This window comes from Nanorana parkeri, unplaced genomic scaffold, assembly GCF_000935625.1.
Source record: "Nanorana parkeri isolate BGI_ZX_2015 unplaced genomic scaffold, ASM93562v1 scaffold146, whole genome shotgun sequence".
In the NCBI taxonomy this organism is placed as follows: Eukaryota; Metazoa; Chordata; class Amphibia; order Anura; family Dicroglossidae; genus Nanorana; species Nanorana parkeri.
The window spans coordinates 361139-386927 of record NW_017306414.1 but is presented as its reverse complement, the minus strand read 5'-3'; the positions used below and the strand labels follow the sequence as shown (position 1 = coordinate 386927).

The following is a 25789-nucleotide window of genomic DNA, read 5'->3' as shown; positions in this document are numbered from 1 at the left end:
AGTCTGATTCCTCATTTTGTGTGCCAATACAGTGCATGAGAGGGAACACAGAATAAGAAAAGGTCATTTGTTTGCTAGATAAGTGATATGTAACAGTAGCTGTGCACCTCAGATTAATTTAACAGGACGACTTGTTATCTGCCTTTTACTTGCATTACTAACACAAAGTTGGTTGTTTGCAGGAAAATACTGGGAATATCATTACATTTAACATCTATTCTTTTCTGATATGCCAATTGACCTTTTATACACTTGGAAATGGTGTTGATGCCTCTGTTGGGTAAACCAGTTCTATTGTATTGTGTGCTAGCACATTCCCACATTTCAGTCTGTTCATCAACTCTCAGCTCCCAAGGAAGTAGACAAAGCTTAGCGTATGGCTGGATTACCCTCGTTTGCAGGAAAGTGGCTGCTGTATTTTCTTGGTAGCTTTCATACAGAAAAGATATCCATAAAATAGAGAATGGTCTGGATGGTAGATACAAAATTTTTATTTTGAAGAGCGGTGGAAGAAGCCTTTTGAAAAAAAATAGTACTGACTTCTGTAGCTGTAACACAGCAAAAAGTAGTGCTTGTCCAAGATTAATATTAAGAAGTGGCTTATAATGATTTACCTTTAATGTCAGATCTGAATATTGTAAGGGCAAACCTGCAAGGGACTGTAATGTAGCAGCCAGAAACAAATAATTCCTGGTGATTATGCTTTCTGTTATAGGGTGACAACGCTCTTTCCTTATGTCCCAGTTGTCATTGTGTCACGCAGGCTTCTAAATGGAGACTACAAGTGACCAGATGAATAAATACTATACTGTTGTTAGCATAAGGAACCCATTGTGAGAAATGCAATGCAGCCATCACTGGATTGTATGCATGTAGGTGGATGATACAGGAAATCAGCAGCAATTAGGTGGGGGGAAAAAAAGATGAAAACATGTGAAAATAGAATTTTATTTCAAAAACGGACAATTCATTAGGATACATAGTGCTTTAGCAAATTAATTGTCACTGGAGAGATGCTAACTTTATAGTCAATGTAGAAGATCACTATATGCTGAAGACTCTGCTTGTAACTGTGATAGCTAGAGAATGTATTAAAGTGTTTCATTCAGCTCCGTGTTTATAGACTTGTATGTTTTAAAAATGTACTGTGTTTGAGTGCTGCCTCTGGGTAGGGGGCTGCTCTGTGTGTTACCTGGAGAGAGATGGAATGAGCTAGAAATCCCCAGGGACTTATTCTGTGCTCAGAAATGTGGGAGGAACATTGACAAAAGAAACTCTATTGTTTGTCACTCTGGAGGAAAATGGAGGAAAATTGCAATCACATTAGCATTAATACAACAACTTTCCCTGAATGGAAACACGGCAGGAAATCTTCTGCTAACCTGCGAGAATATAAGAAGTGAAATGGAGAAACGGTCGCCTTTATTTAGTTTTATTTTCCATGACGTGATCCTCTGTGCAAATGACAGATTATGTGCCAAATTGGTGTCATATGCTCTCAAATGCCTCCCACAAAACAACTTGCTGCACTGTATGATGGTGCTGAGTATCTCCACATGGCATTCCTTATGTAACTAGGGCAAAGTAATGGTCTGGCCTAACAACATGGCATGCTGGGAGTTTAATAAGCTGTTAACTCTAGGCTAGCAGGCAGGATTGAAAAAAACAGGTGAACGGAGCTCTTATATACTGTGTTAGGTACATTCAGGCTTGTGATTGTCACAAATGTCTCCTCAAACCAATGCCGGTACATTGAGAATAGAAAGCTCAAAAAAGGAAGTGTAGAGCAGGGTGTGAAGCACATAGATAACAAATACTTCCTGTGGCGTACTGCTCTCTGAATGTAGATCCTGAACCCAAAAAATAACCTTTAAATCAATGTTAGTCCAACATGGAAAGTTCTATCTTCTTGGCGTTCTAATATTTAAATCATAAATGTTCAGAACTGCTCAAAGCTCTTCTCAGCCAGTCACCTAGACAGCAGCATTGTGATATTTTTTTTTTTTAACATAGGCTGCTGAAGGAACTCTTTCCTTTGCCAATATTTGTGGAAACCACTGCTAAAAATAAAGTACTGTATTCAGCTTATAAACAGATGATCAGTGCATAATCAGTGAACAAAAACTCTGCTCCTGTCTGTCCCCAGAAACCAAGTTATTTTCCTGTTGGGTGCTGCCATCTTTCCTTTTGCATGTCAACCAAAGCCAGCATGTCAGACATCTCTGCCCTTCCTGGGATTATCATCTTCTGCACAACAATAGGCATATGTAAATGGCCTGGGTAGTGGTGTGGTTAGGGAGTGTTTAATGGTGAGATTAGCAGGAGGGCAGCTTCGCTGATTGCACCACCGTAGCTCTAACAAGTCAATGGGGTATATCAGACAACCCAACAGAGATGGTTGCTTTCACACAGAATGCAGCGGTCTTTAGCTGCAGCTAGAGTTTTCTGATATGTGCTGGGGAGACCTTCAAAAGAAAAAAAAGTAAGATGTTCAACACGAAGGGACAGTTCTCACCTAAGTGTAATGTTAATCGCAAGATACTATGCATATTACACACCATAGCACAGGGCACTTAGCTTGCGATACTGTGTGCTAGGTGCATTGCATTGCTGTTCATCTGAATACAAAATTCTTGCGTATCACTGAGACGGTGGCCATCCGCCAACTACCGTTGCACCCATTTTATCCTAATGGATGAGCGGTCAAGAGTGCAATAGTTACATGGACTGTAAGCTGTTCATCTGAATGGAACCTCTCGGCTACACTGTGCGTTGCGGTGTGGTGGGAACGGTAGCACACGTTTCACTGTGTTGCAGCACAGAGCGGCCGAGAAGTGCCTTGAGGTGCCATTCAAATGAATGGCAATGCAACGCACCTTGCGCATAGGAACTCATTCTAGGTGTGTTTATAGCATGGTATTGTGTGGTTAACAATATGCTTAGGTGTGAACAGGTCCTTACTGTGTTCAAGGAGCCTGAGTTAATTTGTCACCTTTTTTAAAATGGCACAATCAAGCTTTAAAGCAAGCCACTATCCCGACAAGTGGAACTGACCTAAGTGGCACTTTCACCAGGTGCTAAATGGCCTTTCAATTTCAAAACTATGACCATGTGTGACCCAGGAGCCTCTGAAACACACAGGCTACCTAGTAACTTCTGACTTTTACAAAAGATGTTGCTAAGGCATGTCTAAGTATTCAATGATGGGCACCTCTCAATAGGCTGAATTATTGGATGCAGTGGAGGTGTGTCGCATCGTTGACTTTTCTGAAAGTCAGAAATTGAATACTAAAGGCTCTCTGATTTCGGAGTGTCCTGCAGCAATGGGTCTGTAAATGAACAATACTGGTCTCTGATTGGGACCAATTTACAGAAATACACAGCAGCAGGGGCTCCCAGGCGCCGCAAATACACTCGTATTTTGTGCTGTTGGCCAATACAGCTGTATTTGCGCCCATGTGTATAAGCCCTTAAAGGCAAAGTTTACTGTTTTATACTATGTTGCACTCATATTTAGGGTGTAACATTTATTTAGGGTGTAATTTAACTTTAACATGGTCTATGTCTATGTTCTTAGCTTTAGCATGGCACACAAGTCCACTTGACCTATTTTAGAGGTTAGACATTGTAGATATCACATTAAAGGTTATGTGATACTGACCTTTCCTGACCACCAGGGAAAATCCCCCTTAAATTTTTTTTATGGCTGTGTGTGTCAGTGTTGGGGAGATAATATATTTTTTCCTGTCTTGATGACACCAGTTCTCTGTGTGAAGACAAAGGCCGCAGGAAAGTTATAATAGATGTTTGAACCCTTCCCCACTCAGTCTAAAATTAGAAAAAGGTTTTAGCTAGAGTTACACTTTAAATGCCCAAAGTACCTCAAGCAAGTCAGAGTGCTGTCATGTAAAAGCCAAGGTTTTCAGTGCACTATAGATGCTAGTATAGTGATCATCTGTCAGACTTGTATTCATGCAGATATTACAGTATTGCATATAGAGAGTCTGTAGTGCCACCCAGAGGCATTGTGAAAGCTAGGGATGCACCAATACTGTTTTTTCGGTATCGAGTACCGATATTTTTTTTTCTGGTACTGGAAGGGAGCCAGGCGGCGTGTAATGACTTGCTGCCCGGCTTCCTGATTACCCGGGAAGCTGGCTCTATTCTCCCTCATCACCAGGTGACGAGGTAGCATGGAGCCGGCTGGCCAATCAGGAAGCCGCGGGGCAGGTAATGACTCGCTGCCCGGGTTACTGATTGGCTAGCTTCTCAACCAATCAGGAAGCTGGGCAGCGAGTCATTAAATGCCGCCCGCCTTCCTGATTAGCCAGGAAACCGGCACCATGCTCCCTCGTCACCAGGTGACAAGGAAGCATAGAGCCGGCTTTCTGGCCAATCAGTAAGCCAGGGGACAGGTAATGACGCGCTGCCCGGCTTCCTGATACCGGAAGTTCCGGTATTGGGAGCATTTGGGCGAGTACGAGTACTCGCCCAAATACTCGGTATCGGCACCGATACCAATACTAGTATAGATATCGGTGCATCCCTAGTATCTGTATGTTTTATTTTGGACATTGTTGGTTGAACTTGCTGGATGTCTTTTATTTAACCGCACTAAGTATGAACAGTCTTCACAATGTCTAGAACAATGTCTAGACCTAAAGCATTGGAGTTTCTTTTACAGGGATCTACTGCCTGATTGAAGCTTGGAACTCAGTTACCCAACGTATCTGACGTGGTTTGTACCATGAGTGAAGTAACCTATTCTATATTTTTATTTGTATTTGCAGATTCTGAAGGGAATGTTTCTCAGAGCAGCGAGCTACTACAGATTATGTTGACAATGCACGGATTCCTGATCCCTTCTTCAGACCTCCTCGGCAAGCTCAGGGCATTATATCCTTTATTATGTAACACATATACCATTCAATGAATGTCCCCCACTGTCCAGGGGTTATGTAATCACATAGTAAACAAGTAGTGTAGTCCACTCAGGAAATGTTAGTATATACTTGTTAGCAATGCCAACACTATTGTTTAACCGTTACAAGCCTCAAAATTTCCACTCGCCCCCTTGCAATTGGCGAGTGAAAATTGGGAGGGGGGGGATGTCAACGAGGGGTTGCGCCGGGACCACAGATGGGACACTACCGCCGTGGCGATTGCTTGCTTCTCTTCTCTCTTCTCCTTATCGGCCGCTGCAGCTACAGAGCGGCCGAGATGGAGAATAGAGAACAGAAGCGAGCAATCGCTGTGGCGGTAGTGTCTCATCCCTGGTCCTGCCGGCGGCGCACCCTCTCAATGACATTCAGTTCGGCTGTCTCCCCTTCCGCTGTCTTCTGCAGCTTCCTCCGCCCACCTCAGCTGCCAGGCTGGGAGGAAGACTGCTGAGACACTGTTGGCCCGGCCAGAAAGTTATGCAGGGGGAAAAGAAAGTTTTATCTTGGTACATGGAAGATGTCTGTACCGCGCCCCCACCCACCACCACCACCACCAGGAGAAAGAGGGCACCTGACTACCATCAGCTAAGTGCACTGTAAGTCTCTTTTTTCTTCCTAATACCGCTGACCTCTGCATTGTTTGTCACACTGACCTCTGTACTGTGCATCACATTGACCTCTGCACTGTGCATCGCACTGACCTCTGCACTCTGCGTCACACTGACCTCTGCACTCTGCGTCACACTGACCTCTGTACTGTGCATCACACTGACCTCTGCACTGTGCGTCACACTGACCTCTGCACTCTGCGTCACACTGACCTCTGCACTCTGCGTCACACTGACCTCTGCACTCTGCGTCACACTGACCTCTGTACTGTGCATCACACTGACCGCTGTACTGTGCATCACACTGACCGCTGTACTGTGCATTACATTACTGACTTCTGTACTGTGAGTCACACTGACCTCTGTACTATGCATCACATTGACCTCTGCACTGTACTGTGCATCACACTGACCTCTGCACTGTGCGTCACACTGACCTCTGCACTGTGCATTACATCACTGACCTCTGCACTGTGCGTTACATCACTGTCCTCTGCACTGTGCATCACACTGACCTCTGCACTGTGCATCACACTGACCTCTGTACTGTGCATCACAATGACCTCTGCACTGTGCATCACACTGACCTCTGTACTGTGCGTCACACTGACTTCTGCACTGTGCGTCACACTGACCTCTGTACTGTGCGTTACACTGACCTCTGTACTGTGCGTTACATTACTAACCTCTGTACTGTGAGTCACACTGCTGACCTCTGCACTCTGTGTTACATTACTGACCTCTGTACTGTGCATCACACTGACCTCTGTACTGTGCGTTACACTGACCTCTGTACTGTGAGTCATACTGCTGACCTCTGCACTCTGCGTTACATTACTGACCTCTGTACTGTATGTCACATAGAGGAACTTTATTGATGAACTTCAGGGAGAGAGGTTGAGGGTCAGGATCATCCAGGCTAGTGTAGACCCCTTTAGGTGGTAGGACACAGTAGCTGCTGCCGTTCACAGACTAGGACCTTTAGGCCAGACTTGGCAGTCTGTGTGAAGAACACCTGGCACAGCAGTACTTGAGTTAGAAGTCACCGATCATCTTTATCCTTGTCATCAGAAGTAACCACTGGGTCCAAAACTCAGGCCTCAGTGTAAGCACATGGCTAGTTCCCAGGCTTCAGGCCAGTCCATATCAGCCTCCCCCCAGGCTGGGCCCGGTGGAGGAAGAGAGCGCTTCCATGGTCCGCCCCAAGTATTTCTCTCTTCTCCTACCATGCACCACTGGCCATTAACCTCCCAGTCATTGGCTAGGGAGAAATACGTACTCATAGCAATCTCTCATTGGTTGCTCTTCTCTGTGATCAGGGTACACCCAGCAGCAGAGAGATGCAAACAATGACAGACTGATTAGGGGAAACCAGATGAGCATAGACTACAAATCAGCATCAGACTGATTACAATCTGACAATACTAACTTTACTAAGCACTCCTGCTTACAGGGTGCTACATACAGTACACCGGTTTTATGAGACTTCTTTTTTTTTAATAACATTCGGGCCCCATGAGACCTGTTGTTGAGGGTCTATGTTTCCTAAAGTGGTATAACGTTGGAAACCAGACAGGTTTATTTCTCCAACAAAGACCACGGTGCCATTGTTCCTTAGAATGGACTTTTCATGTTGACCAATATCTTTGCAAAAACAGGTATTAAACTGTCAATTTTGTGAGTGACTTTGCGGTTTTAGACAGTTAACTATTTCATTGTCTTGACAAATAACTACATTTTATTGGATGATTTGCATTTCTGTGCCTACCTAGTGTGGGATGTCACTGGGATGTGTCTCATTAATTATGCTAATGTTGCTTTGCTTTGAAAAATCATGTAACTAATTGTAACCTTGCAGAATGTTAATCTTCACATTCTATCCAATACGTATTGAATAAACTTTGCTTATAACAAGAACACGGAATCTCTGTTCCTGGTAATCGCGAAGTCTGGTATTCCTGCCAGGACAATAGACAAGGGGTCTTTTTAGTGAGGCAAATTCAATGCATTCAATATGGTTCTGCACACAAGGACTTCAGCATCTGCGTCACTAATGAGGGGCATGCGCCTCTGAGGAGGCTGGGAGCAGGTAACGAGGCCTCCCGTGGGAGAAGGAGAGCCTGGCAACAGAGAAATTACACTCAATCTTTGTTTATTATCACCCTTTTTATGTCTCATCTTTTCAATTGGAATAGATGCTAGAGATAAACTCGATGTTTTTCCTATGACATGCTATATCTGAATATACTCTACAAGCTGAGTCCTTTAAAACATAGAAGTTAAACTTAGACAAGCCATTGTGTAGGATAAGCATTAAGCGTATTTCTGGTTCTTGAGAGCAATGCTACATTCACACTGTATAATAATTTGCGCTCAGTCGTCTTCACTGTTGTTTTTCCTTTAACTGATATTTACATATGAAGAAGCTCTGCAGAAGAGGTCTTTGTTGTTCTGCCTCAAGATCTGCTACTTTGTAAGGTAAGTTTCTTATGATCAGTCAGAGCTTTTAAGATGTGATCCTGCATTTTTTGGTCAATCCTTCAGCTGTTTCCTCTCTTCAGATATTGGATTACAGAACTCTGGACTATGTTCAAGGTGGACTCGCGTCTCACTGAAACAATGGAGGCGTTCCAAGAATTGGTGCGATCACAAGGGGAAGAATTACATTGGCAACTTCTTGACACAGCTCAGATGTGAGTTATCAGGAAATGTTAAATATCTTTTGACATAATCTTGATTTATGCTGGAATGTAATGTTTTATTTTATAATATAGCAACTCTCGGCAGTGGTCTAGAATACTGACACAAAGAATAAGACCGAACTGTAGTAAGAAGAGGAAAGTCTCTCTTCTGTTTGACCACCTGGAGCCACAGGAACTGGCAGAACACCTAACTTACCTAGAGTTCAAATCATTCCGCAGAATTTCTGTAAGTAAACAAACCTCAGGACTATATGTTTATCATCTTAATGGCATTATACTGCTCAGTTTTATAATACACCCTTCTATGTCATAATAGTGACAAGGAAACTGATAGCAGGATAGCGATCAATGTTAGTGCAGAGATTCTTGTCCGCAGGTCTCGACAATAATATGTGATTTGTGTATCTTCTTATAAAAGAAATGTAGTTACTTAGTCTTCAGTAATTGTCCTGCCTGTGTTCCAGAGAGGGGGACCAAAAATGTGGACTGAACCTATGAGCTGTCCTTGGCCCAATAATAATTCAAAGTGGTCACAGAATCTTTATATAACTTATCTTCTGTCCTGAAAGGTCATGTTTGTATGGACAAACATGATACCCAAATTAACTAATCCTTAAACTGTTGATTACATTTTTTAGCACCACAAAATGTAGACGTGTTTGAATGAATGTTTACATTTCTTGACACTCTTGTTCTCCATTCCCTTCAGTTTTCTGACTATCAGAACTACATTGTAAACGGTTGTGTGAAAGATAATCCTACTATGGAACGTTCAATTGCACTCTGCAATGGAATTTCACAATGGGTTCAGCTGATGGTCCTAAGCCGGCCAACCCCTCAGCTCCGAGCCGAGGTTCTCACCAAGTTCATTCATGTGGCTCAGGTGAGATTTAAGATCTGCAAAATGCATATCTTTCAATAAATTACATAACGCAGTCTAGTTATCATAGCAGTAAGAGCTAGAATATTACTGACAATGCTATGTTTTATTTGGCTTATCCTCACAGAAACTTCATCTGCTCCAAAACTTCAACACTCTGATGGCTGTTATTGGAGGACTATGTCATAGTTCCATTTCCAGACTCAAGGATACCAGTTCTCATGTGTCTCATGATGTCAGTAAGGTAAATACCCCTACTGATATAATGTATGCCTAATTTCTTATTGCTGAAAACAAGAACAAGATTTTTTATGTGCCACGGTAACCCACACTGATGAGAGACAAATATTCCTACCTATTAAATTGAACTATTGGATCATATTTACTACCTTCACTTACTTATCAGGTTTGGTTTAGTTCCTACCATCATACCATGTTAGTTCTTGCCTTTTCCCTTAATTATTCTGCCCTGCATGTGCACTGCCATGCTATAAACAGTCTTTAACATTAGATATTGGGCACTCTGCTCCCTTTCTCCTTCCTTGCTCCTTTTTGTATTTTTGGTCTCTCTGCTATGTTTCTGGGCCTGTTGAGCACATCAATGGAATGTTCATTAAAGTGTATCTAAACCCAAAAGCAAACATTTTATATATTGTGGCTTATCAATTCTTAGATGTATTAGCTGCATTCGTTTTTTTGGTGGTGCTTCTTTCCTTTATTTTTTCATCTGGTGATCCAGCCAGTAAGTCTTTTGTTTTTCCACTTCCTTTAACACACTGAGCTGTCCAGCAAAAGTGGCAGACAGAGGGTTGAGATAAACCGTTTACCACTTACAACGGTTGACTTTTATTAATTTATGTAAAACCTTTACCACAAAAAGAAAAACACTATTGCTATAACTGCTTAAAAAGTGTTAGCTGGAGTTTGGATCCAATTGGTTAGTCAAGTCCATAAATCTACTAGTGCCTCTAACACTCCCCTCTCCACGGGTTAACAATGCTGCTGTCCAGGGGTGGCTCAATTTTTCTAAAACAGGAGGTGTTACTGGTCAGATAACCAGTTGATAATAATGGAAAAATGACTAAGAAAAATAAAACTAATGCAGCCACCACATTTTTGGGATGGTAAGCTGCAATATAATACATATTTGTTTTGGGGGTTTAGATGCCCACAATCATTAAGAGGTTTATTTATCAATGTTTTCATCCAAGAGTTACATTTTGAAAATTAACCAAGTTTTTAAAGTTGTGTGAATCTTGGGTGCAAACATTGATCATTCAAAGGGTTTTACCCATCAGTTAGATCTTTGCATGCTTTATCTTATTCATTTTAATTGAATTGGAGTTTGTTCTTTTGGCAGGTCCTTAATGAGATGACAGAGCTGCTGTCCTCCTGCAGAAATTATGATACTTACAGAAGAGCTTACAATGAATGCAGCAATTTTAAGATACCCATTCTTGGGGTACACCTGAAAGACCTTATCTCTCTATATGCAGCCATGCCAGACTTTTTGGATGAGAAGAAAATTAACGTACCCAAACTGCACTCTATGTACAACCATATTAATGAGCTGATTCAACTACAAAACATAGCTCTACCATTAGATGCTAATATGGATCTTGTACATCTGCTTACAGTGAGTCCTGATTTTCAGTATTTGCTCTTTTAGAGAATACAATTATATATTACCCCTGCTTGTTTTACTGTAGGATGTAACTGGAATATTCACTGGGCTTAATTTCATCCACCATACATACACCTTAAATGTTTGTATGTAAAGAAGCGAATGTCAGAAGACAAATACATTGGGGCAAAATCAAGTTTAGAATTAATTTTAGATGTATAAAATTCACAACTATGTAACAAGCAAAATGAATATAATATTACTGCATGCTAAAGCTCTGGCCATCATTTATGGATTCAATAGATATTAATACTGTAAAAATAGAGTTGCAGAGGTTGATTTTTCTGGTGGGCTCCTGTATTCTATGGAAATTTGAACATAATCATTGTAACATTTTCCTCACCCCAGTATCAGGGTCATTAAAATTGCTGTTATGTCTCTGGGATGACCTATAGCTGAATGGTCCCCTCAGTAAAATGGGCCACCATAGATTTTAAATGGCTATTCCTCCATTGCACGTGGTTAGTGCCAGAGGTGGAAACAAGTAGTGAAAAGTACCAACCAGTAAGCCCCCACCCGGTGATTGCTTACTGCCATATCTTAATGATGAAAGCATTGGAGAAACTCTTTCAGGAGCTGGAGCTGACAGCAGGAGATAAGATTTTTTTTGAATGATTTGCATGGTTGCACCAGATATCTTTACCTTCTCTAATGTATGTAAGGAACATTCTACACTGTATCATATATTTGTATGTCAATGTATTTCCAGCTTTCCCTCGACTTGTATTACACAGAGGATGAAATGTATGAGCTGTCATATGCACGAGAGCCAAGGAATCATCGCGCACCAGTAAGTTACCTAAAGTTAGAGTGTTATTATAACAGGCATAATTCAAAGTGAAACTATAAGAACAATCTGTCAAAATGACTAACCGCTAAAGAAGGGTTAGGGGAGGGAAGCAAATGAGTACATTTTACTTTTACCTTTCCCTTCCCAAGTGTTCTTCTATGACTGGCAACTATTGATTCCATTCTGGAAGACAAGACTCTGTCTGGTGCTGGATGTAAAGCATATCAGAGGAGGTACAGTATATGTGGCACAAGTAAATAGCTTGAGGCCAGCTATACACAGATAGATCAGAACTCAGGCAGCCACTGTGACCTTTATATGAAGTCAGTTAACATTATCAGGGTTATTCATTAAAGGATGAAGAGTTTGGGGAAGGCAGGAGAAGTGAACAATCTAGGCCAAAATAGCTGAATTTGAAACATTCTCTAATTCAACTCACTTTCCACTTCAGCTATGTTGTCCTAGATTGTTCACTTCTCCCGCCTTCTCCAAGATCACCAACCTTTAGTGAATAACCCTGTTATAGATGCAAATGATCCATATTGAAATATCAGTTCTTTTTTCAATGGAAAAACAGAACAGGCAGAGATTTTCCAATGCTTGATTTATAGGATGACTGGGGTTAGCGGAAGGGGGGACAAAAATAACATGAAAGTAATTGATAGTCTACAAAAGTAGACTGCAGTTGCGACCTTCCAGCACACATCTGCTAGGTCTATTGTGTCAGGCAGCTATTTGATATGGTTAGATAACTATTTAGTGCTTTTTGAGGTCAGCTAGCAATTAGGATATGAGCTTATCTGTCACTGAATGCATTAGAACTGTCACTAATGCAACATTTGTTGCTTGCATAAGGAAAAATATGTTAGTTCTAATACATTTCAGAACATAACTGCTTATCTTACATATTCATGTGTAAGTGTAGGTGTAAATTGATATTGTAGAGAATGTTTGTACCAGATTCTGCTCATAGAGACAAACTGGTAGCACAATATTTAATTACATTGTTCATGTTTCATAGATGTTGCCATTAACTGCCCTTTAAGAACTTAAAACACTCAGTTAAATTTCCAGCTTTGACCTAGAACACCATTTTATATGTGGCGGGAATGGTTTCTGTGAAAGCTGAAAATGAAGTCTAGTCGAAGTGTAAAAGAAGACATATAAATAGCAGTGTCACCTCACCTACAGACACACGTGTTATCTGTGAATACTAGATGCGGATTGCAGTCGTGACTCTTAACTGTGAAGAGCAAAATGTTCTGTGAAATATCTCCCACTCTCACAGCACAGTCCAAATGTTAATCACTGCCTCCACATAATGGCAGGTATAGAGCTCCAATCACTGGTGGGCATAGAATCAAGTTGGCATTGTCAGGGCACCCCTGCCTTGCCCATCACTGTGGGCCTGATATAAATGTATAGCTTTGCAAAAGACCTGTCCATCTCATCCAGCAGCTCAGTGGGTACTCTTTTATACCTTTTTAGGTATGGATGCCCATCTGCTCTACTTATTACATGTTCATCTATATGGCTTCTGGAAGAGCTGAGCCTCAGAAAACAGATCTGGATGCTCTAAAGAGATGCATTGGTGACCCACACTGAAATGGGAGTCCAGTGTCAGGGCTACCTCATCCTAGGGCTCCCGCTTTACATTCAGTAAAGCTGCCAGTGGTTCTTTGTACCAACAGCACCCCCTGACTATGCATGCAATCTGTCTGACAGCTGATTTGGACTTAAGGCTGTACAATTGTTGTTTTTGTGTGTCTGTATTGGCTTAGAATATCAGCACATCCATTGTTTTAAATATAAACATATTCGTTTTACTTTGTATTATTTCTCTCTATTAGGTCTCGTTCACACCTAGGCGTATTGCATATGCGACCGTCACGCGTTTTTTTACCGCGATTCGCGGTAAAAAAAGTTGTGCGACCGCAGCGCGTTTCCGAAGGCTACTTGGCTGTATCCCAATGGAAACGCGCAACAAAACGGCCAAAGTAGTACCTGTACCTTTCCAGGCGTGGGCCGTTTTGTAGCGCGTTAGGGACGGGCGGAAATACGCCAAGGTGGGAACGAGACCATTGAATACAATGGGATTTATATTTTTGAGCGTTTTGTAGAGCGTTCGTCGAGCGTAGAACGCGCTACAAAACGTTCAGGTGTGAACGAGGGCTCAAACACCATGTTCACATTATGAGATAGCTTAAATGTTCCATAAAAATGACTTTTTGCTAAATCTTCATCTGATCTCTTTGTGTGCAGCCTGTCACACCCTGTAAGCCTCCAGTTGTTGCAGATTGGGCATCTGGTGTATCTCCTAAACCTGACCCCAAAACAATCAGCAAACACGTGCAGAGGATGGTAGATGTAAGTAAGATTTCTTGATATGTGTCTAATTTTAACTGTGTGTTGTGTCTAAATATATATTTAACCAGCACTGTAAAAAGCACAGCAAACTAACAATGTGTGCATCCAAACATCTGTAGTTTGTGGTTTGTGGTTATCGTTACATTTGCAACGATCTTGTTTTCAATGAACTTTGGATAATGGATATTCTGTCCCTTTCAGTCTGTGTTTAAGAATTATGATCTGGATCAAGATGGATACATATCCCAAGAAGAGTTTGAGAAAATAGCGACCAGCTTCCCTTTCTCTTTCTGTGTGATGGATAAAGACAGGTGAGCAGTGCAAATGAACAGCTAGAATAACGTAAGCAAAGAAAGACAACTGGTCAGTTCATAAAAGTTTTACTACGTCTGCTATGCACAGCATCTGTGTAAAAATATCACACCAACTCATTCACAAAACACATCCAAATATTTAGAGGTGCTGGGATCTCAATACGCATTCAAAAGTCCAAATGTATCAAGGTTTTCCAAATAAGCTCACTGGCTTTTGTAAGGCGGCTCCAACATCACAATAGGTCTCCTGGCTCATCCAGCATCATATAACCTGTTCCTCCCCAAACTGACTGTGCCTAATGTCGCTAAATGCAAAGTAATGCACTTTGGAATTAAAAATAAACAAATGGGTTATACAATTATGGGTATGCCGCTGGGGAAGTCAGAAATGGAGAAGGATTTGGGGGTCATTGTAGACCACAAACTGAAAGGTAGTTTGCAGTGCCAGGCTGCTGTAAACAAAGCTAGCAGGGTCTTGTCCTGTATTAAAAAGGGGATGTATTGCAGGGACAAGTCTATAATTTTGCCACTTTATAGATCATTGGTTCGACCTCATCTGGAGTACGCGGTCCAGTTCTGGTCACCAGTACTAAGAAAAGATGTCCTTGAGTTGGAAAAAGTCCAGCGAAGGGCAACCAAACTAATTAGGGGCATGGAGGACCAGAGCTACGAGACGAGGCTACTAAATTTAAACATGTTCACATTAGAGGTGAGGAGATTAAGGGGGGATATGATTTCCATGTACAAAATGTTTAATGGTGGTAGCAACATTAGCGATAAACTGTTTAAAATTAACTCCGTTACAAAAACTAGAGGCCATAACCTAAAATTGGTGGAAAAAAAATTCCAGCACAAGGTGCGAAGGGGGTTCTTCACAGTAAGATCAGTTAGGGTCTGGAACTCACTGCCACAGGCGGTGATTTCAGCAAATAATGTGGAATTGTTCAAGAAACTTTTGGACGATTTCTTAAGGGACCGTAATATACAGGGGTACGGGTACTCCTAGAATGAGATCCTAATAGGTTGGACTTGATGGACTAATGTCTTTATTCAACCTCAAATACTATGTAACTATGTAATTAGTGGGATACCCAGAAGAAGCTTAGAGTGTAGACAAATATTGAATGAACACCAGACCAAAAGTCCAAAGAGCCTTTATAAAACATAAAGATTCCAACTGTTGCTGATCACTTCATGTAACAGTGCAGAAGGAGACTTCAAACCACACTAAATAAGAGATTCCCTTTCTTTCAGTCCTCTGACCACAATATTTGAACACTTCTTACCTTGAAAATATATGTAAAAGTTATTTTACAAAATTAGGGATGCACCAATACCGATACTAGTGCTGATGCCGAGTATTTGCCCCGATGCCTAGCCCAATACTTCCGGTAACAGGAAGCCGGGCAGCCGGCTCCATGTGACCCGGCACTTGTGACAAGAGAGCACTGAGCCGGCTTCCCAGCCAATCAGGAAGCCGGGCAGCGTGTAATGGCGCGCTGCCCGGGAACCCGTGTTCCTGTAATGACGCGGCACCCTGCTTTCTGATTGGTCGTGCTCCCTCCTCACGACGAGGGAGCCGGTTCCCGTCCAATCAGGAGGCCGAGCACCGCGTCATTACACAGCGCCCGGCTTCCTGATTGGCCAGAATGCCGGCTCCATGCTTTCTCGTTATCCAGTGACGAGAAGCATGGGGACGGCTTCCCTCCTACTCAGGAAGCCGGGTGGCGAGTCTTTACACGCTGCCCTGCTTCCCGGATAGTCAGGAAGCCAGGTGGCGAGTTATTACACGCCACCTGGCTTCCTGAATGGGCCTTCCGGCACTCTGTATTTGGTATCGGCGAGTACCGGGAAAAAAAAAATATCGCTACTTGTACTCGATACCAAAATACCGGTATCGGTGCATCCCTAACCAAAATTATAGCACAGTTTATTGTTCCAGCTTCCAGCAGGATTCAGTGCTTGAATATCCATGTAAAGCCCAATTTCAGTTTTAATCCAATTTAAGACATTCCAAGTGCACTAAAAGAAAAACTGAGGAAAGTTTTACCGTTGGCTTTCTTTAGAGTGCGGCAGAAAAGGACCCTTTCGCACTAGAAGCTGCAGCAAGTTAGACAGAGCCCTCCTTATTTCCTGGCTCATCCAGCATCATATAACCTGTTCCTCCCCAAACTGACTGTGCCTGAACCACCCCTTTCATTCTTTGGATTTCAGTTCTTTCAATTATGGAGGCTCAGTATCACATGTGGACGTTACCTAAGAAAGGCCTGCACGCAAATACAGTCAGTCTAGGAATGCCAACTTCTCCAGACTGACATCCACTCATCAAGACATTTTCATATTTGCACAACTCCCCGAAAGATCCAGCCCACTGCTTGCATTAGGGCTGAGGGCACTTGAGAGGAATACGGTGGCAGGGTGCTGTGATGTTTTCAGAAAGCTATCTGCAGCACTCTGCCGACCCCTCGCATTAGCCAGGATCTGCCTGCATTGCATAGAAACCCAGTGATGATGTCACTAAATAAGGTTTGTAATGAAAACGGAAAGGTTCTATGTAGCAATTTTAGGGCAAGGCAATTAGAGCAAACAGAAAACTGTCAGATTTAAACTGAAAGTTCAACTGGTCTATTAAGTCCAAAATACTGATTCCATACCTGTGTGATTTTAATATTTTCATGGGGTAAAATAAAGAATGCTGTTAAACTAATGCATTTTAGCGATTGGCCCCATACTGCATTATTCACTTTCACAAAGTGCAATGATGGTGTGCAAAGTGTAACCTACAGAACTTACATTTCAGATTACTGTACAGAAATGTTACCTAGTTGGTTGCTGCACATTTCCCACCCTCGGTATTTACCTGTCTAGTAATGTAATGTATACACAATTATATCTTATCAACAACCATCAAATTATATTTTACAAGGTATGGTTTGTTTTTCTGCATAAAAGAAGCAGCCTGAATACTAACAAAAATGTACTAACATGATGTGCTTTTTATGAAGGCTTACAGTACTCCTAGTCCTGCCCTCCTCCCAAGAGCGCAAATACCAACATTCAGAGCTGTAACTAGACATTGCACTGCTCTGGGCACGTCTTAAAGGAGAACTATAGGGTTATGGCTTTTCCCCATAGTTCTCCTAAGGGTAACGGGAGGAAACTAGCATCCTCCCGTCACCATAAGCTCAATATACCGCGAGCTACAGCTTGCGGTATAATGCGACGCCGCAGGTGAAAAGGATCCCGACAATTATGCCTATCTAGAGGCAGAGCCAGCTGTACCCGCCCCCTCCCCCGTCCGTATCGCCAGTCAGCGCTGGAGGATCGGAGCAGGGAGGGGGGAATCCAGTCCCTCCCCTGTCACAGCTCTGTGCCGTGACAAGATCGAGAGGTGAGCGAACGCCGGTATGTGTTTGCTCACTTCCCGATCTACTGAGCCGACCTGTGACAGTTTCATTGTCACAGGTCGGCTAGAACTATGAGGATGAGTGAAAAGCACTCACCTCATAGTTCTCCTTTAATCATGCACCCTTTGAGGCATGTGATTTAGTAAAGACTACTGCTAGAATGCCCTATTGGAGGTAGCATATGGTCTACTTTATAGCTATACAGACCACTGAACATGAGAAAGGACAGATAGTTTAAAACTTCCTGAGCTATACAGAGCCTGTTGACTCCTTTTAACATTCACTGTAACCCTTCTCTCCTACAGTCCCCCCTACAGTTCTCTTGCTGAATTCAACCAGGAGTTGCCAGAAAAAACAAAATACAGAAAAAGTTATAATGTGAAAATGTTTCATTTTGACATTGCCACTAACCTTGATCTCTAGGCATTGTCCCACACGTGTCCTCATGGTAGCCAGTCCTAATATAAATATTTCTTTACTGTAGGGCACTGCCATATTGTGCAGGTGTCAGGCTTTCGAGGGTGGACTTTCTTTAGTGCCCACCATCAGCTCTAATGTGCTCCACGACCCTTCAAATATCTGGGCTGGAGCTTATGCATTTCAGGTTAGATCTTCTGGTAACAGGAAGAAGGCCGGGTTGATTAAAACACTACTGACACCAACAGTGGCTGGTAATTTTTTTAACAGTCTTATTTAATGCTTATCTTTCTTGATCTCCAGAGATGGCCAGATCAGCAGACAAGAAATCACAGCATACTTCATGAGAGCGAGCTCAATATGCTCCAAACTTGGCTTGGGATTCCTCCACAACTTCCAGGAGACCACTTACCTGCGCCCAACCTTCTGTGACAACTGTGCTGGCTTTGTGAGTAGTGATAATCATAAATACCAAAAAACCACACTGGCTAAGAAATTAGAAAGCCTGCCTTGCAGCTTCAAGTCCTAGGTTCAGTTCCTACCAGATGCTTTCTTCATGGAGAATGTATGTGTGGGTTTCCTGCGAGTGCTCCAGTTTCCTGCCTAGACCCAAATGTACTGTAGGCCTCAGACAAAACGAGGCAGTATTGTGTGCAGGTGTGTATGACTGTGGTGAGAACTTTAGACTGTGAGCTACTCTGGGGCAGACTGACATGAATGGTTCTATGTACTCTGTAAGAAAATAGATGCTTTGAATATATTAGTAAAATTGCTAGCTGCCCAACAGTGAAGCAGCTAGCGTTTCCAGAAGTGGTTAAGCTAAAGCAGCCTCTGTGTTTCTCATTATTTTCAAATTGAATGTTCCTATCACAGTCTTTGGACCATTTAAGCAGAAAAACAATATCCTATATATAGTGTGTGTGTAGTAGAGTACCAAAAAATCCCTAGACAAATATAAAACATGCTTTCAAAGTCCAAAGCTGGTGTCCTGATACCCCCAGTTATGCACCAAACCTTCAGACCCCAGAGCTACAAGGGGTCAGTGCTGAAAAGAGCCAACATGAGTGTTAGTACTAGCATCATTTATCTTGGGGGGTGCCTACCAATTACCTTACAAATAGTGTGCCAAGAGTTTGAGCTTTAATGCCATTTAATATTATAGAATGATTTTTAGTTTATAGTAAACAGATTTTCAGATGAAACAACTGTTATATTTAATGAATAACACAATTTAGCTGATGCCTGTACTGAAGTGTGGCATATGATTTATTTTACAGCTCTGGGGTGTGATCAAGCAAGGATACCGCTGCAAAGGTAAATACTATACACCAAAGTCCATGCAAGGGATGTAACAGTGTACCTTAAAACGTGTTACTGATAGCAGCTGGTCAAAGTCTTCCTTTGTTTCATCAGTACAATATGGGAGTAAAAAGAAGTATTAAAGAGGCGTCTTTAGCCCATCCACGGGATACCTTCTGCCCGCTGCTCATAAGGTTTATTAAACCCTATCAGGAGTGGTCCGTTCAAGTTCACAAGCATTTGGTTAAGTGCAAAACATTTTAATAAGACTCATTTTTACTGAGATATTTTGGGAAATGGCAGAGAGCTCATCCACATTTCAGGACTGCTGCTCATGGGGTTCAGTGAATCTTATAAGCAGCAGCTAGGGAAGGGGGTCACTTTGACTGCAGATAGTGCTAGTGTGGCTCAGAACAAGGCCTTTTAATCATCTTCCTACACATGGCCTAACCTGCATTTTTGTCTGCAATTTTCTGCAGACTGTGGGATGAACTGCCATAAACAATGTAAAGAGCTGGTGGTGTTCGAATGTAAGAAGAGGTCTAAAGGCTCCACAGAAGACAGCAGTTTATCTCAGGACAATGCCACATCTGACATTTCCTTGGCCAGTGACAAAGGGTTAACAAATGGTAAGTGGATTGTTATAAATCACTTGAGGTAATGTACAAAAAATGTTACTGTAAGCAACTGTGCTTTGTGTGGATTAGGTAGCACAGAATGGGGTACACACAGGGCTAGACACTAAGGTGGTGCAATAAACCAGAGGATGCAATTAGATTACATTACTGATCAATAAGACATTATTTTAATGGATTACCAGCTGTGCATACATATTGCACACCATTTTTATCATTTACACTTTTACTGATTAAGCCCGACAGACTTCCAGACCTGTAAAGTGTCTATGTAAGAACAGCTGTTTGCTAGGCTTGCCCTCTAGTGGTTTCATCACACCAAGGAAACTGCAGATAAATATATAGAGCTACATTGGTTTTGAAAATTGATCTTTGTAACCTTGTTCTCAATTTACTAATTGCGGTACATGTCCGATTGTTAAAGCTTCTATGGATTAGAGCAAGGGCAGCACTGTATCACTGTATGCATGTAGCTTCCCTAGCAGAAATCTGAAAATGGAGACTTTTGTTTTTGTAAATACTCAAAGCAGATTTTAATCATGGATTGTAAAATGTATAAGAGCTGGAAGCACTTTTTTATATGTTGGTAATTTTGGGTTCTATCTTCCAAGACTGTCCAGCTGAAGAGGACTCCTTTCCTTACCCAAATGGTGAAGACAATGAGCACACACAGGTCGGCAAAGACAGGACAATCATGCTGATGGGAAGTTCATCTCAGAAGATCTCTGTACGGCTGCAAACAACAATGAGACACCGGGGGACGCAGACAGAAGAACGGCCTCCCAGTCCCTGCTTACAGGTTCCCTCACCTCACAGGAGTCGAACACCAGATGGCAGTCCTAGTCCACTTTTAATTAGGAAGAGGGCCTATGCCAAGTGGGAAAATAAAGACTCTGTCCGCAAAGTCAGAGAGGAAAGAAGAGGATGTAAACAAACACAAGAGCTGGAAAAGGTAACCAGTATACGGTGATAAATCCCATCTTTGTTTTTTAATACTATTATTCTATTATTGTTATTATAATCCTTACTGGACATTTTGGTAACTAGCATTTTATTTAAATATTTCAGTAACATAGCTTCCAGCTGTCCTTTTATTTCGTCTTCTGTAGAGATCTCTATCGTAAATTAACTATGTTACTGCCAAAAGTGTTATACTACAAAAAACTATCATCCAAATTCTACATTTTTTGAAAAGCCATTAAAAAGATGAAGCAGTGGTGGAAAACAAACCACCAATCATTTTTGGCATGATAATTCTTTAAGGTCTGCATAACTAGGGGTGTGCCCTTTGCCTCTATATACTTTGTGTTGAAAGATGTCCCTCTAGATGATATCATAAAGTTGGGAGGTTTGCAGCTGAAAAGAGAGCAATAATCTAGTTTTTGTTAGTTGTTTAGTTGGTATTAAAGCAGTCACAGGCAAAATGGATCTCTGCAGTCCTGCCAGAACAACATGTACTGCCAGCTTCCTTCACTGTCTCTGTCCTGCAGGGAATGCTTGGATTTGCAGCTCCCTAATAGTTGGAGGTCTCCAGGTTGTTAATCACTTTTATAATCTGCAAAAAAAAAAAAAGCACATGCCTAACAGTTGTCAACTAAGTGTGGCCACATTACCAAAAGAAGTAGGCCTAATCCTCTGCTGTGCAGAGCATGGACAAGATGCAGCAACCCTAACTGCTTCTTTGCATCTCAAGTTGAGGTTTATTGTTCCTAATACCAATGTGAATTTTGTTGCTTTTGTCACCTGACTCCTCCCCCCTTCCCTTCGTTAGCCGACGGAGCCACTTGGGCCAGTGAGTTTGTCCAAGAAGCACCAAGCTTCTGTCTTAAACTTATATATATGCACTATGTGGCTCTCCATTAACCCCCCCATCTCGCTCCCAGAAATGTGCCCATTGAAATTTACTGATATTATGTTGCAATCAGGTCCTTACATGAAATGGAATTTGTAATCCAGCACGTTATTATTCTGAGTTGCCCCACTCAAGCGGCGGCCATATTGAGTGGGGCACGTGAGATTAATAACGTGCTGGGTTAGTGTGATCCTAGTTCATTTTATTACTTCATTGCTGTGCTGTATGTGTATAGGCCAATGTAGTTGGATCTGTATGTGCGTTATAATTAATCGATAAAAAAAAAAATTTTATTAATTGAACACGAAAATTTTAATCATTACCAGCCCTATGAAATACTGCTATATTGTCTCTAGGACTTGGTTATGGGACTAATGTTCTATTTTTTGCTCTTCACAGGAAAGATCCCTGTTAAAGGAGGAGAACACAAACTTGAGGATCCAGCTTAGAGATGCGCAGAGAAAAATTGAGGCTTTGCGATCGGAGCTTAGAAAGTATGTCATGGACAATGAGACTGTTGGGAAAGGATCATAGGTTCAGGGACTGCTGGAAAGCCCATTGCCACGCAGTGTACAGATACAGGCTACTGAGCATCATGGACACGATATCCACAGCTGGAGGGTAGTACTGTAAAACTAGGTGCTCACCGGTTGCACAGTGGAACACATCAGGGGTTTTGCAGAATTATGGGATATGGTGTACACCTTACTTCCGTGAAGGTTAATTATATGTATACCTGTTCTAAAACTCTTCATGTAATCTTAGGGTTCCTCCCCTTAATACATCGCTGTTCATCGTCTGGATATGGGGTGTTGATTAGTAGTTGAAGGTGTGTAAATACAACCGTTGTCTAGACAGTTTATCTAGTAAGGTTGAACACATTGGTGATGTCTGTGTACAATGTATGTAGTGCTCTCCTTACCTGACTGGCATGTTGGAACATAACACACCTAAAGCAACAAACACAGAATGTATTTATAGTTCAGAACCGAATGCTAAATGAAGCATCTTCATGGCTGCTCTGCTTCTGCTGTTTTTCAAGACCAAGTCCAATCCTAGCAGCTACAACACCATAAGACATTTCATGGGATGCTGTGACGAGACATTTCTAAAATCAATCTGGAAGAAAATCACTGAGGCAACAGTGAGGATCATTACAGCTCTGAATGTCAAACCAGACCCATTCTTCTCTGAGTTTTAGATGGTGTGGAAGAGTTACAACTCATCAGATTTGTAGTTCTATATGGGGCACCTTTAGATACAAGCCCCCATACTTCCTTTTTTGAGGACGTTTGGCCAGACAGGAAGTGATGGAAACTCTTCAACAGCAACACCGACAAAATAAAAATGCTTTGGTTAGTAAAGAGTAAGGGAAGGCTGGAACCACTGGCTGTTGTTTTATAGCTTTCTGAATGCCTGCTACAGTTTTGTCCCCCTTTCCAGTCTGGTAAAAATGTAGTCAGAAGGATAAGAAGTGAGGGAAAACCTCTCTAATGGCATCTGGGACAGCTGTAAAAACCGGACCGTATATGTAAAACAAAACAAAAAAGTATTGGCTGGATATACACGTTAAATAACATTTATAAAAAAAATAGGTATTGGCTGAAGGAATTTTCTAACACTGAAATTTTGAAAGCAAAGATCATATTGTTAGTAATTCAATACAATGCTAGCAAGTGCTGCTTTTCAAAGTATTTCTTAGCCATTAATGGTTAATAACAGAACAATCCAAAGGACAATAAACAATGTCTAATATCTCACTCTTTGTATATCATAGGATCCTGTTTTTTGTTTACTATTTGTGAATATTACTGGTGCCTCTTTTACATAAAGTAGCTGTATTTATGTTTACGGACATTTATACATGGAGCATTTCATGAGAACAACTTTGGAGGCCGTTGCCAAGTTCTCCTTCATAAAATGGTAGTTGCTTGGCTGTCATGCTGACCTATTTGGCGTTAATAGTTTAGTTGGTGATCCAGAACAAGTCTGCTAATCAGGAGGTTTGTTTTTTTGGATGTTCCTCAAACTTGGTGCAGGTCACTAACTCAGAAGGACCAGAAGCCAGCAGGTCAGTATCACTTAGGGACCTTATTTAAGCATTGGAACCCCTTATATGTCTCTCAGGAACAGCTTTAGGTATGTGATTACATAGTTAGTCAGGTTGAAAAAAGACATGTCCATCGAGTTCAACCTATAGAGATATGGAGAAAAAAAAAAGAAGCTTAAACTGAACGCTATGCGCACAATTACCCACTATTGATCCAGAGGATGTCGAAGATGTCATTTTGATGCTAGGTTGAGACACTTCTGCGATTAAGAATTCTTTGACAGGTGCATTTGAACTGCTGTTGACCTCCTTCAAGCGTGTTTTCCATTCCTATAGACTTGTATGGGAATGAAAAACTCACATGAAGCGAACACAGGCCCTGAAACTGAGGTCCACTAAAAAAAAAAAAAAAATCTTTTCATGTATACCTCCAAGGCATTGAAGATGAGATCCATCAGCCGATGTTCTCAGACCACTCTTCCCCTCAAGGCTATTATTATTGCATTCCGGCTGAAATTCTCCAGTCTGTGTAGACTACAAAGAGAGCAAGTTTGACTACCTCATTTGGCAAGAGCATCTGGAGTGATGAGATGGTGCGTATTACAGGAACTACAGCAGCTGAACCTCTCATCTATGGCCATGATGTTGAAGTGACTCTCTCATGAGAGAAGTAGGGGCTCTGCCTTCTTTTAAAAATTCTGATGGTATCAGACAAATACTTTTAAATCACAGACCTGGAACAAGTAGTGTCAGAGTCTATAGCAGGGGTAGCCAAACTCCGGCCCTCCAGCTGTGGTGAAAATACAAATCCCATGATGCATCTCTCTACGGGAGTCATGCCTGTGGCTGTGAATCTTGCAAAGCCTTGTGGGATTTGTAGTTCCACCACAGCCAGAGGGCCGGAGTTTGGTTACCCCTGGTCTATAGTGTTAGAGATTAGTGGCTCAGACTGCACAGAAGCCAAAGCTTCATCATGCCAGCTGGGAAACTTACATTTTCAAAATGACAGTTCAGGAATGGTAGCCTTCATAATCTCTCACGACAGAGTCCCTCGCAGCACATTTTCATACACTGTCTTACATCTAGCAGAGGTGTTTCCATGTTGTATGGAGCTAACCTTTAAATGATAAAATACAGCATCTTGCAATGAATACATAAAAGATTGGGCTTCATTTTTACATTTCAGCTGGACTATGTTGGTTCAGATAAGGGGCAGAAAAGCTATAGTTCCTTGAAGTGCCACGGATCTACATGTTCCATCATACACATATCAGATCTAGATTATTTAAAGGGGTTGAGAACCCTCTTTGTCCACCAATTTTCTGCCTGTTTATGAAAGATGTTCCCAAAGCTCTCCAAAGATTTTACTAATAGTCAAGCAACATTTCTTGAGAAGAGCTCATCAGACCAGCAATGATCTGCAGCTATGTGCCCAGATGATTGGAACCATTCTTAAATAAATGAAGCTGTAATTTATGGACAAACATAGGCCTGGAGCTTCATTAGTAATGAAAAAATGTATGAGCCGCCTTATGCCCCCGTTCCTAAATAACATTTCTATTCACCCACATAAATGAAGGTCATTTTTGCATGAGGATAGTTATGGCTTTGTCTGAACAAGACCATGGACATTATTATTAAGCAATAATGTTATGATGTAAAGGATAAGCCATATAACACATTTTTAAATTCATCTTTTCCATTTCAGGTGCAGATATTTGCAAATGTTGATGTTACACTCTCTAGTGGAGTATATTTATGGAGAGAGAAAGAAATGTCTAGTCTTTTCTATTTAAAGGGTTTCTTTACTGAACTGGAAATGTCTTCTGCTTTTAACTAAATTG

The 25789-nt window shown here is 41.7% G+C and overlaps 1 protein-coding gene across 1 annotated transcript in view; it reads left to right on the top strand.

Moving 5' to 3' along the window:
• The window catches only part of RASGRP1 (RAS guanyl releasing protein 1), a 53935-nt gene extending 31002 nt beyond the window's left edge, over nucleotides 1-22933 (top strand). Inside the window, exons 3-17 of the mRNA XM_018554205.1 lie at nucleotides 4791-4896; nucleotides 7964-8026; nucleotides 8110-8241; nucleotides 8323-8476; nucleotides 8960-9133; nucleotides 9258-9374; nucleotides 10491-10766; nucleotides 11524-11604; nucleotides 13867-13971; nucleotides 14173-14282; nucleotides 18413-18557; nucleotides 19387-19423; nucleotides 19888-20037; nucleotides 20655-20995; nucleotides 22295-22933. Coding sequence (XP_018409707.1) covers nucleotides 4791-4896; nucleotides 7964-8026; nucleotides 8110-8241; nucleotides 8323-8476; nucleotides 8960-9133; nucleotides 9258-9374; nucleotides 10491-10766; nucleotides 11524-11604; nucleotides 13867-13971; nucleotides 14173-14282; nucleotides 18413-18557; nucleotides 19387-19423; nucleotides 19888-20037; nucleotides 20655-20995; nucleotides 22295-22429 — 2126 coding nt within the window. The 3' untranslated portion in view covers nucleotides 22430-22933. The remainder of the gene's footprint in view (nucleotides 1-4790; nucleotides 4897-7963; nucleotides 8027-8109; nucleotides 8242-8322; nucleotides 8477-8959; nucleotides 9134-9257; nucleotides 9375-10490; nucleotides 10767-11523; nucleotides 11605-13866; nucleotides 13972-14172; nucleotides 14283-18412; nucleotides 18558-19386; nucleotides 19424-19887; nucleotides 20038-20654; nucleotides 20996-22294) is intronic.
• Nucleotides 22934-25789: the final 2856 nt, after the last annotated feature.